We start from the raw sequence: 14,078 nt of genomic DNA, 5'->3' as shown, positions 1-14,078 counted from the left end.
ATACTACTAGCAGCAGAACTGAGTTTCTATCCCAGTACTCAGTTTGATCAGTATATTCTTACATGATTAATCTGGACAGAAATAACTGAAGAAGCTTACTTCAATTTCCACCACATGTGGCATAATAACAAGAGTAATTGTGTGAAAATTTTGTGTTCAAATGATCTAGAAAGCTGTGCTTGTACTACGTTCAAGTCTACATATTTAAGGTTGTTACAGAAACTCGTCTGCAGTGAAAAAAGCCTCTAAATGAGAGAAGTGATCCCCGCTCAGGAAGAAACTTTCAGTCATGTTTCTATTAGAAACGCTATTGCATTTCTAATGTTTTACATAAATTATATCAAATTTTTATATTGAAAGCCATTAAATTTAGTCTTTTGCTAGGGAAAATAAATACCCAGATTATCTTATTGTATAAATCATTACATAGGTTATAAGAACACAAAGGACTTAAAATTTCATAAGTAACTGATCAATTAGTAGAACTATTAAATAATACCATAAATTATGGAAGAAAAGAATATTACATGGGTAAGTTTTGAATGAGGTTACAGTTCAATGGAAAGGAGAAAGCTGTAAACTTTCTATAGGGAAGGACACAAAGAAAAACAAAGGCATTAATACTTCAAGTGTCAACAAATTTATGTGATAAAGGATGATGTCACCTTAAAAAGCTATAACAATCTATATATGAGACGTTACTGTCATTATATATACATATTTTTTATTATATTTTATTTTATTTTGTTTTTTGAGACGGAGTCTCACTCTGTTGCCCAGGCTGGAGTGCAGTGGCGCGATCTTGGCTCTCTGGCAAGCTCCACCTCCCAGGTTCACGCCATTCTCCTGCCTCAGCCTCCCGAGTAGCTGGGACTACAGGCGCCCACCACCTCGCCCGGCTAATTTTTTTGCATTTTTAGTAGAGACGGGGTTTCACTGTGGTCTCGATCTCGTGATCCACCCACCTCAGCCTCCCAAAGTGCTGGGATTACAGGTGTAAGCCACCGTGCCCGGCCAGATATATATTATAATATATAATATGTCATCAGATATTTATATATTATAATAACAGTAAAATTAAAGGAGATGCTTTTCTAAATTTTATGAGGTTAAAGTGTGAAAATTATGAAAAACTCTTTTTAGCCAGTTAGATTAAAAATGTCATAAAGAATGAAAATATAAGACATAAATAGTGCTTGATAGGTAATTATTCCTAGTGAAGATTTTTTTCCTGATATATACAATTAGTCAAAGAAAATATAGTATTTTGCCCTGTTTAGGTTTGCTTGTTCTGATTCTGTTCTGTCACATACCAACACTGTGTTCAATCTACCTCCTGTTCTTTGTGACCAAAACCAGGAAGGCTTTGAAAACCCTTATCTAACGACAACTATTGCAAGTAAAGCCTTAATGTTTAACGTTCTTATCTGACAAGCAGGCAATATGCACAAATACACTCCGAATTTCTTCATGGTCTGTTATAGTAGTTTTAGATTTTTGGTCATATTGCTTAAAAATAGCACATTGGAAACTTTTATATGGCAGAATCTACTGGACACACTAGTACATCAATAACAAAATTCAAGGCAGAGTCAAACGCAGTCAGTGATGGTCTGAAATTGGAGTATGGGATTCACTGGTAAATAACCTTCAAAATCCACCAATTGCAGCTTACCCGGCTCTGTGTTTGAGCTTTTTATCTAGGATTCCATCTCTGGAAACAAGTTTATTAAATACCAAAATGCCAATCACCATGTTGACCTGTCAAACAGAAACAAAGTTGACCTTTCAATGATATTGAAGGGAATCAGGTCCCTGTTTCTCCTGAAAATCCTATTTTTATCAATTCATAACCACCGTATCACTAGTAGTGGTATGAAGCACTCTCAATCATTTTATAAGTGAGCAGAGGCATACGGAACAATTTAACAGTGGTGTGCTACTTTAAAGTTGTAAAGTACATTAAGTTCATTTAATTTCCATGCTTTGCAGTTAACACTGGGGAAATTAACCTTCAATTGCCTGACTTTTAAATGGTACCATACTATGCCTATCTGGCATTCTTCTGTCTGAGTCAACCCTGAGTAAAATCATTTGGCTAAAGGAGTTTTACCCTATGCCCATGAGCCAGGAGATTCTGAATCTTAGAGTATGAGGGTAGGGTGAGCCCTGGCAGCAAAAGGTGCTGACGATTTGTCATTATTCCCAACACAGAGGACAGAATGCTTAAATTCCTCATGCTGTGTGGTTATTCTTTTCTGTGGAAGGGGAGCATTTTGATGTACCATGCTTTTCTAGGCAGAAAGGAAAACCTATTCAATTCACCAGAATCTTTTTCACAATGGACACTAGTGCCAATTTTTAAAATATGCTCTAGTGTACAGTTCTATCATTTTCTTTCTAAGACTTTCTTATTCTCACTTAAAAGGTCTTTTGCATGATACATGAAATGAAATCACACATATTTTTCCTTTTTCAAGTAAAACTGTAAAAACTGCATAGATATCTATTTGTACCAGCTTATGATGAGCCCCGACAGTTCTCTAATCTACCAACACTTTCTGATCAAGGAATCCAGTCCAATGAGTAAATGAAAAATATGTTCTTCTTTTTGCCTTTCTTGCCTCTTTCCAATCTTGGTGTAACCCTGCCCTGCTGCCAATGAAGATGGTGAATATAAAGCTAAAATGTGTCCAGTTGCTAATGTAAGGAAGATGCAAAACATACCTATTAAGTATGGACTTAGGAAGAGTCACTCTTCATAGTTTCCTGACAAGATACCACCTAATCAAGAGAATACTTATTCATCTATGTACCTCTCATTTAAACTAAGAGAAAAAGTGTATTCTATGGATTCCAGTAATCTACAACTTAATCATAAGGGAATTTGTCACCCCTCCAAAGACCATACTTTGGTGTTTCAATTATATACATACTCTGTTTCTTCATTTTAGTGTTATATGGGCATTAACCTAGAAGCTTAGGGAAATAATTCAGTTGATTAAATAAAAATTCAAAGCAGCAGACAAAAAAGGTGTCTAATAGTTTTGATTTCCCTTTGCACTAAGATTCTTGCCTTGATTTTATTTTTCTTGCAAATTATAGACAGTTTCTGCTCCCTGTTACAGCTTAGTTGAGGGAGAACAAGCTTAAAAGGAGAAAAAACTGACATATCAGAATTAGTAGGATGTCACTACCTTCCAATTTTTTGAATGAGTCATTCAAGAAACCAAAGAGTAACTTTCCAATTAGAAATATAATCGTATAGCAATATGAATAATTGTATTTAATTTAGACAGTTTCTTTCCTCCCTTATTTTCTTTAAAGATTTATTGGGCAAGAAAAACTTGTAATCAATAAATCCAAAAGGAGAAAGAGAAAGGCAAATTGGAAGGAAATATTTCACATTACCATAGTTTAAAATTTTAAACAATTATTTTGTGGTTTCAAAAGAGAAATTTAAAATCCTTATCTATAACATATGGGAATGATTCTTAAACAGAGATGATTTTGACCCCCAGGGACCATCGGAAAATGTCTGAAGATGTTTTTGAGTGTTATGACTAGGGGGTACTACTGGTATGTAGTAGGTAGAGAAGAAGGATGCTGCGGAACCTGCTAAAACACATAAGACGGCCTCTGCAACAAACAAACATATGATCCAAAATATCGGTGTCACTGAGGTCGAGAATATATTTCCTTTAGATATTTGATAGGGGCAGCATTAAAGAGATTTCCCTATTAATAACCATATGTAATAACCATATGTATTGTACAGAACAGTGTAAAGGTGAAATTATGGTAAATGATGAGATTCTATACATTAAAGAGGAATAATTCATTAAAACTTACTCAAACTTCTTCACAACTCTCAAATTACTGTAAGAGAAATACCACGCTCCCAGTTTAATATTCTTCAGTATTCAAAATAAGAATATTTTAGAATAATAAAAGGCTGAATAACAATTGATATTCAATTAGAATAATAGTCCATTGAACTTTAAAATTTCTACACAAGAACTACATTATCAAAATTGCCACTCTAATTGAAAGAAAGTAGTCTTTTTTTCTTTCTAAGAAAACAAAATAAGTTGATTTTGATGTTTACCAGGACAACAGCGGCTGCAGGTCCCACAAAAGCATAGAGTAGTCCTCCTTCAAGAGAGAGCCAGCAGCTGAAAATAACATTAGATAAGAACTAACAAAAATTAGTGACAAGTATTAGAGCACTAAAGTGTGATACAAACTACTTAGATTATACATTTTGCCTTGGAATTTTGGCACATGTTAAACATTTGTAATAAAAAAATACATAGAATATGTAGAAAAAAACTAGAATTATATCATTTCATAAGTAAGAAATACTATATATATCTAACTGAAAAGAAAGTTTTATTACAAGGTTTTACTTTCAGGCAGTTGAAACATTTTAGACAAATTACTATTGCAGTGAGGTTTCTATATTTACTGTCATTACAAAGTTGAGTATTATTTACATTTTATAAAATGCTGCTTTATATCCATTATGGATTTTTTCAAATGTACTTTAAAGCAAGACCAGTGTATTTTTTTTAGAGTTTTAGACGTGCCATTTACCTGCTCTTCCTCGAGGTCATTGAAATATTGGGAGAAATTGGTTTAAAAGCCATCATTGCAGGGAATGGACAAGCTACATTTGCATGCTATTTTTCTTCTAATTTTACTTTTTCACCAAACTACTAAGAAAATTCTCTAAAGATAAGCTTTTGAATAAAAATAAGTGCAGCTGTGTTTGTTTCAATGCCTAAATTCACCAAGAGATGTAGGTTTGCATTGATAGAGACAAGATAATCCGTTTGGGGAGAAACAGTCTCTCACAGCAGAGGGAAATGCAGAGGGAATGGGGCTGACACTGGAGGCTTTGCAGGGTGGCACATCTGCTCATGCAGAATCCAGGAAAGTGAAAATGAGGGAAGTGTGAGGGGCTGCTGGTGCAAAAAGTCATGGCCTCCATTTCATGCACCAGTTTTTTGACATTTGACCCTTTAACTATTTCTTCTCAGCTTACAGAATCAGCATGCTGCCTTCAAAAGCAGTAGCAATGAATAGTAGCTGCTCTATATCTGTTCTAACAATAAACTGCTCTATGTTCATTGTGATGGTGGTTACACGAGTTATGTATTTCGCAAAACTCACAGAACTATACACTTAATAGCGTGAATGATACTCTATGTAAATTATACCTTAAACATAATTACCTAGTAATTAATTATATATGTACACAAAGAGATACTATATCAGCATAGATATACACAAATATGTGTATGTATATTCAAAGCCTGCATTTAGTTATTGCTCCTTGACATAACAGCAGAAAGATAAAACCGTACTTTTCCACTTAATATCTATTTTTAAATAAAATACCTGGAGAAAAAAACCTTAGTCTGACAGAACACTTTAGATTGTGTCTCTAAGACTGCCACTAAATTCCCACTGTATTTTTGTGTAAACTAATCTCTGCCACTAAATTCCCACTGTAATTTTATGTAAACTAATCTTCAAACTGAGGTTTAGTATATCTTTCAAGATATACTAATAGAGATTCAGCATATCTTTTATTTTTTCCCTAGGGGTTTACACTGTTATAAAAATTTATGGTTATAAAATAAATGCATTACTTATTGTATTGTATTGGACTTTAATTATGAACTCTTTGAAAGTAGGAACCATCACATATATAACCTTACTTATTCCCATATTCTCAATACAGTGACTTTCCAAAAATAGATGTATACCAATAATTATGCTATTGTAAAAAGTAATAAATTAAGGTGCTAGTGCTGTAGTAACCAGTACTGTGCCATCTATGCTATCAGAATTTTTAAAAATACTACAGATTGCATAAAAATGCCCTGATGACAGGAGCGTCTTAAACTTTTCAGAAGTTTCTTTAGGATAAACAGGTGAAATAATATCTCTCAGTATGTTTACAATTTGTATGAACCTACTAGAGGGTCTAATTGGCAGTGATTCCTACCTCAAACCCAAAATAATTAAACAGAACATCATGCTTTAAAACATATGCTTTTCATAAGATGCACATTTCTTTCCCCACTTCTTAACTGCCTCCTCAACTTGGATGCAGATAAAATAAAACATGAAAGTGCATTGTTTAGATTTAAAATGTTAAATTTAAACATAAATTCTCTCACAGAATTTATCAGCACTACCACTATAAAATAAGCTGATATCATATATCTTTTCTCCCTTTTAATTTCTTCCACAGTCCAAGTATTTTCTAATGTAAAATCCATTGGTTCCCTTGATCTATAATTTTCAGTATGCATTACCCTAACATAGCAAGAAAACTTGAACTAACATGACAAAACTTGGTTAATAACAATACACATTATCATCAATGGAATTAGAAGCTCATAGCAGCACCACATTCTAAAAAGTAAGTATGTCAAGACTTATCCAGTTCTCAATTTATTTGAGATTGGGCATGCACAATAAACATTGAAATATTTTAAAAGCCAAATATGCTGGTCTTATTAAGAAATGGGAAACTAAAACAAAGATTCTGAATAGTGCCACAACATTTATTTCTTAACCTTTGTAGATTTAAGCTACCTGTTTTGTTCCTTACTAATGCAATTTCTACCATTGTTAATGATTCCATGATAAAGTGCAAGCCATCAGCAGTGCCAACCAAGACTCTTTGATGATTTGTTAAATTATAAACATGATTTATCGCTGTGGATGGACTTACTAGTGATCAGTGCCATATCCTTTTGTTCTGGTGAAGCCTACTGATGTGGCCACTACTAATGCTGGTAAACCTGCAAGAAAAGCAATGTCACACATTCATATTTAGCTATAACCCCTATGCATACTGGTCTAAGAAAAGCCAGAACAAACTCCAGATGCTCAAATTAGATAAACTATCTTTGGATGAGTCACTTCACAAGGTATGTTTCTATTACAGGATTTCTTTCAAGTTGAAAAATATGAGAGAGGTACCTGAGCTTTTAAGTTACTGCACTTCTCTGGTGTTGCTAGGTTACCACCACATTTGACACGGGTTTAAATGGAAGTAATAACAGAGATTTAGTACATCTTTTAAGTAATTTTTTTTCCCTAGGGGTTTACACTGTTATAAAGGAAATTTATAGTTATAAAATCAGAAAGGCAAAAACTGGATGTTCTGGTATGATGTAATATCGGAGAAGTGGAACATTCCATTGGCCACATATTGATCCACATCAAGCTGTACTTATAATAAGACAGAAAAAAACATACATCTTATCAGTTAACACTTTATTTATAATTTGCTTATAATAACAAGAATGTAGAAACAGGGAGTTCAATTACCTACATACCTGCTCCAATTCTGAGCTAGCATCTTCTTTTAGCTTACGTTTATGGGAATTACACTTACCTCATTCAAGTTCAATGGGACCCCCCTGTATTTTGGTAGAGTCTCTAGTCTATGCTGTTTAAAGATTTTTTTTAAGTTTTGGTTATGCCTTCTTTTCAGGAAGATCATGTTTGCCTTTTCCGGTTGAAAAATCCGTCATCTAATCATCTTATTGTATGTCCTCTGTCTGTCTTCTTTCTTACTATCATTTCACATACTTCCTGCTATTCTCTTCTGTGAGCCTTCTCTAGTGGCATCACATTCCTTCATGAGATTTAATCACAAGAACTATGGAAAACATCTCAGAAGGACACACCATAGTGTTAAACAAACACTGGTGACTATATATATATGTATATAAAATTATAAATATATAGTCCCCTCCTCATCCTTATCCTCCCTTTCCTCCTCTTCCCTTTCCTCCTTCTGTTTCTCCTCTTCTTGTCCCTCCTCCTCCTCTTCCTCCACACATGTCACTTGTTGATTTTTTTTGATTGACTGGACCAAGTTCATTAGGAAAAAAAAAATCCCTCATGGGTTATAACTGAAGAATTAATAGTATTTATTTCATACAATTTAGATTAAATTTTTTCTAGATTCATTTTATTGTACTTGTTCATAATGAAACACACACCACTATTCTGCCAACCCATAAACTTTCTGATACTTTAGCAACATCAGTTCAGGTTTTTGCTACCTAGAGTAGTTTAATATTAGCTGTAAATACGGAGACTGTCTGTGAACCCTCTCCTCAAAATCTTTAGTAATAATTTTAAACAAGGTAGTCACTAATCTTGAAAATCACCATGTTTTATTCTTCATCAAAAAATATGTTCTTTTACCTGTATTCTGTGTTTCTTAGAATGGTACTAATTCATGGCAAAAGTGTCCCTTGATTTAAATACTACCTCAACTTTAGAAGGCCTTTGTCATGAAATTTAGACAAAAATTTGATGAAATTCTAAGTAGAACAAAGTCTTCAACTTTTGTGTTGGTGTGAGATAGGGTCTTGCTCTGTGACACAAGTTGGAGTGTCGTGGTGTGATCTTGGCTCACTGCAACCTCCACTTCCCAGGCTCATGCAATCCTCCCACCTTAGCCTCCCGAGTAGCTGGGACTACAGGTATGTGCCATCACTCCTGGCTAATTTTTTGCATTTTTGGTAGAGATGGGGTTTTGCCATATTGCTCAGGCTAATCTCGAACTCCCATGCTCAGGTAGTCCACCCACGCTCAGGTAGTCCACCCGCCTTGGTTTCCCAAAGTGCTAGGATTACAGGCATGAGCCACCATGTCTGGCTTACTCTTCAACTTCTTATTAATTGCTTTTCCATTTGCCTGTGGATAAAGTCCTAATTTATTAGCTAGACATAATAGACCTTGCTGAAACCTAATGAATAATATTTATGTGTTCTTGATCATATTTTTCTAGCCTAAATTACTCTGGAATTGTTATAAGTACACTTATTTGTAATTTCCCAGGTTCCTCCTAGCATCCCATATGCCAGTCTTCTAATACAGTAGATATTATTGTATATTTGGGCTTTTTCTAAAAGTAGCTTCTTAAATTAACTAGGCTATCATTAGAATTGGCCCTATAATATAGATCTTTGAGATGTCCATGTCATGAGGTAATTTGAGAGAAACTTCTTAATAAACACAAGTAAAGAATTAATTCTCAGTCTGTCAGCAATTCTGTTTCTACTTTTGAGGAGCAGCTCAACAAGCTGTGAGGTTTCATTAATTCTCTAAATGGTGTTCTCCCTATGAAATGAATCGCTTTTATTCTTTAATTGCTTTGAGATTTCTTGAAATGAAATCTTCTAAGTTTTCTTGGTGGGAGTACATGCCTAGTGAACCATCACACATTAGGCCTTGAAAATTTTAAGGTATTTTGCACTTTCAGAAAATATTAACAGAGAGCACTGTTTTTCTGTGTGTAGGCATCTTGGGGTCTCATTTCATACTATCTAGACACTGTTGAATGTTAACCGACTAGCTAAATAAGCATTCAATACTTACTTCCTTTTAAAGTTCCAAATGACCAGTGAATGTTCAAAACTGACCAGCTCATGTATTTTCACTTCCATAGATTAAATTAGACAAAAAGTAGCCTGTGTCTAATCACTCATGACTGCTTTATAATATGTGTTCAACATCATTTTGAGAAGAGCACGAAAGGGTATATCAATATGCTTACCCCATCCAAGGCACAAAAAGCGTTTTCTTATAAGCCGTGTCCTAATTTTTCCAGTTACAGCCATATATGATTGCCACGCCTCAGTCAAAACCCAACAGAATGAAGCCAGGAAGAAAAAGTGCAAAAATGCAGTGGTGGTTGTGCAGATACTCTGTGGAAACAAACAAACAAAAAGACTCACACTGAACCTGGGAGAGGGAAAATGATATGTTCTTCAGAGGATTGTTAATCTCTGATTCATTGCTTTTATTTCAAATATCTACTTCTCCTCAGTGACAAGAGTAATTATTTACAGAAATTATAAACCCTGTAGTCTTTATGCTCTATACAGTATTTACAATGGAAAAAAAAGTCTAATTTCATTTTTGCACTTAATTTTTTATGAGAAGAACCCTGAATGTAAATTTGAACTCAAGGGAGATTAAAATTATTGTTTTACTTGAATTTTTAAAACATAATTATGAAAATTCTCTTTTCTTTGATTTAATTTGTTACAGACATCTTGCATAATTATTTTGGCTACATTCTTTATTCTTCCCTTTTAACAGATAATTGCTCTTTGTTGTTTTATCTGTGTTGATGTTAAAATTATATCTGTAAGAGTAACAGCCTTTCAAAAGAAAAAGATTAGTTTGCTCTTATACATGCATGATATTCAAGGTGTAACAGCAAAGTACAAAATGAGGTTTGGCTAATAACATAGTACAAAAATAACATATGTATTTTAAAGTACTTAATACAATGCTTCTATACTGTTACTTTGCAATGTGTGTCCTCATCAAGTAATTTTGAAAAGCTAATCATGTCACCAGCAGTACAGGGCTAAGATTTTATAGATATTTTTCTTCACGTAACTTAATCACCTTGAATGTGCTTGATCATTAGTTGTGACTCATCAGCAAAAGATCAGCAGCTTCATTTTGGTAAAGGTTGCTACTTTTTTCACTGTTGGTATAATTGCTTTATAAATCTTGTTGAAATGCAAGTCTTTATAAACCAGAACCAATAACAGGACTAATTTGTTCTTTTGTCAGTCATTCTCAGTCTTACCATTTTTAAAAACGGAAAATGGCAAAACAAAGACAGTAGAATTTTAAAAATTGTAAAAAAAAACAATACAAAGAAATAAAACTATAACCCATATCTTCTCATCTCGACCACCATCCACTGCTAATGCAGAATATCTTACTAGAATTTTTTGGCCCAAATTATTCATAGGATTTGTTAATTTTATTAAATTTCACCAGATGTTGACTTAGTTTGCCAGTTCTTCTAATCCTATAAAATGAACTTCAGCATGTTTATCCACCAGGTTGTGTAAATGATGACAGATAATGTTAAGAAGCTGAGTAGCACTGTGCTAGGTGTACAGCAAGTGCCCAACCAAATATGACTATTATCATCATTATTATAAGCAGTAGTAAAACAAAATAATTTTTTAGCATGTGAATCTTTGTTTCATGTAGCACTTAAACCTATTTAGTACTTGTTTCTGCTTATAAAGATGATAAAATCATGGATTTCTTGAACACTTCCTCATACCTATACTCTAGTCTCAGGTATAATGCAGTAGCTTTAACCAATTGTAATTCCTCCTATTCTTGACACATTAAGACTTTTATTTTTTCCAATTTACGGTTTAAATATCTGCAGGCTGACTAGTTTGCTTATTTTTGATCTATAGTCGCCAATCCATTTGAATTCCAAAGACAACTCTTCCACTTGCTATCCAAAGACTAGATAACCTTTCTAAGTCATTAGTTACCCTTTCATTTTCCTCCACGTTTGTTTCAACTAAATTGTATGCACTAGCAAAGCTAGTCCATCTCTATTTTTAAACTGTCAATAAAGAGTTTTACCAAACTGTAAATATGTTGAAATGTCAGACCCTAAGTGTTGGTGTACTGAAATTTTATAAGAAATAATGACATGTTCAATGTCTGAGTACAGAGATTTTAACATTTACTTTCTGTATATTGTGTTCATTACTTCGCAACTCCCTGGTATTCACTTTAATTCTAATACAAATTGAAGCACATGTAATTTTGAGCCACTGACATTTATTTCAATAATCATGCCTCTTCGAACAATAATATGGCCACAGACTATGGGGAAATGTGTTGTAGCTAAAGAAATAAGGCCTATGTCTTCAGACAATAGTATTCTACAATAGCTGGATAAACTATTTATCCTTAAGTTGCTCCAAGTATGGAGGTAAGCTATCTCAACTTAAGGAATATGTACATGTGAACTAAAGAGGTTTAAGTCGCAAAACTAACCATATATAAAGAGCATCGCAAAAACTATGATCTTGAAAAATTGAAAAAAAGAGCTACACTTTGCTTCATCATGTGAAGAATTAGTATAAAATCAAACACTCGGCCAACAAGCATATGAAAAATGCTCAACATCACTGACCATTAAGAGAAATGCAGATCAAAACCACAGTGAGTGAGATATCATCTCTTATCAGTCAGAATGGCTATTAGTAAAAAGCCAAAAAGTGACAAATGCTGCTGAGGTTGTGCAGAAAAAGGAAGGTTTATATACTGTTGGTGGAATTGTAAATGGTTCAGCCATTGTTGAAGACAGTGTGGCGATTCCTCAGAGACCTAAAGACAGAAATATCACTTGACCCAGCAATCCCATTACTGGGTATATACCAAACAGAATATACATTTTTGTATTATAAAGACACATTCAGGTGTATGTTCATGGCAGCAGTATTCATAATAGCAAAGAAACGGAATCAATCCAAATGCCCAACAATGATAGACTGAATAAAGAAAATATGGTACATATACAACATGGAATACTATGTAGCCATAAAAAAGAATGAGATCATGTCCTTTGCAGGAACATGGATGGAGGCGGAGGCCATTATTCTTAGCAAACTAAGGAACAGAAAACCAAATATTGCATGTTTTCACTTATAAGTGGGAGCTAAATGATGAGAACACATGGACACACAGAGGAGAACAACAGACACTGGGGCCTATCGAAGGGTGGAGGGAAGGAGAAAGGAGATCAGGAAAAATAACTAATTGGTACTAGGCTTAATACCTAAGTGATAAATAATCTGTACAACCAGACTCCATAACACCCATTTACCTACGTAACAAACATCCACATGTATCCCTGAACTTAAAAGTTAAAAGAAAATCAAACACTCCATACAAGGAAACACACACTGATTTTTCTACTTATATGTCACATTGGCTAAGTTGCAAAAGTCTTTACAACTTTTATGAATAGCAATTTTCAAACGAACTTTATTATTTTCCACAAATGACACATCAGCTTCCATAAAACTGGCCTTTCTAGTGTTCGGGTCTCAGGACTGTTTGATCTCTTTTCTTACATAACCCAAATCCACATCAGTAAGCCCCCAGTGATCAATCATTCCTCAGATCCCCTCAGTACTAGGGTTTTTCCACTTACAAGCCTCAAATCCTGAATCTCCTTTTCCATAACGAGGTTCATATCTTGGCAACTGTTCAATTATCACTATCACTGGACTCACTATTTTGAGCTTTGGTCCTACAGTTTTTCTTTATTCAAATGTCTCCATGTGTCAACTTCCACTATGGCTAAGCCTCGCAGTTCACCTTTCCAAATGTGAGACTCACTAGCATTTCAAGTTCATCATTCAATTCTTCTGATTTTCCTGCCTTGCCAAACCCCAAACTGGTCTCATCAGTGTCACAGCTGATGAATGTTATTGGCAAACATTTCAAAACTTGAAAATGGATTTAAGTTGTCAAACTGAGCACTGTTTTTACCTAACACTCTCATGTACATCCTTCACACCAAATTTCTAGACACAATAGAAGAGATTGCTTAAAATAACAGGAAAAAATAAGAAGTGTTAACTGTGATGGACTACAGACTGTGAGAAATTCCTTGAAAACAAAAGTATATAAAGAACAAATTGACAATAGGTACCATAGCCCAAAATTAGGTATTGGGAGCAGGAATGAAGACATGGGAAGTAGAAAGGTCATAATGCATGGATGATACAGAAGTTCTGAAGTCTATTTAAAAGTATTTCCAGAAGGCAGAAATCAGGAAAATTGGGGGAAAGGTAGCATGTAAAGATATATTACAGAAAATTTTCTCAAAACACTGTAAAAATTCTCCCGGCTGTAGGAGAGACTAAAGATACACACACACACACACACACACACACACACACATACACACGTGCACACGCACATATACTTCGATGAAATCTGTGAAAACAGAGAATAAAGAGAAAAATCTTAAAAGCTATCAGAGTAAAAAGAAAGATATTGACGAAGAAATCAGAATCAGATTGACATCAGGTTCTTTGCAGGCAACCCAGGGTACAAGAAGGCAGTAGAAAGAGATTCTCAACGTTCTAAGAGAAAATAACTTTGAAGATAGAATTCTACACCCAGCCAAGCCACTGTTCAAGAGAGAGGCATAAAGAAAGATATTTTTTAAGTTGGAAGAAATT

The 14,078-nt window shown here is 34.3% G+C and overlaps 1 protein-coding gene across 2 annotated transcripts in view; it reads right to left on the bottom strand.

The window, feature by feature from the left end:
- The window catches only part of ADGRB3 (adhesion G protein-coupled receptor B3), a 755,063-nt gene that overhangs the window by 53,883 nt on the left and 687,102 nt on the right, over positions 1–14,078 (bottom strand). For both annotated transcript variants that reach the window (XM_019029897.4, XM_019029899.3), the window contains 4 exons: positions 9,599–9,749; positions 6,752–6,821; positions 4,109–4,175; positions 1,676–1,761 (listed from right to left, as the gene is read on the bottom strand). In XM_019029897.4, the coding sequence (XP_018885442.1) occupies positions 1,676–1,761; positions 4,109–4,175; positions 6,752–6,821; positions 9,599–9,749 (374 nt within the window). The remainder of the gene's footprint in view (positions 1–1,675; positions 1,762–4,108; positions 4,176–6,751; positions 6,822–9,598; positions 9,750–14,078) is intronic.

The sequence above is a fragment of the Gorilla gorilla genome, chromosome 5, assembly GCF_029281585.2.
Source record: "Gorilla gorilla gorilla isolate KB3781 chromosome 5, NHGRI_mGorGor1-v2.1_pri, whole genome shotgun sequence".
Classification (NCBI taxonomy): domain Eukaryota; kingdom Metazoa; phylum Chordata; class Mammalia; order Primates; family Hominidae; genus Gorilla; species Gorilla gorilla.
The sequence above is the reverse complement of the archived record's forward strand: the minus strand, read 5'-3'. Positions and strand labels throughout refer to the sequence as shown.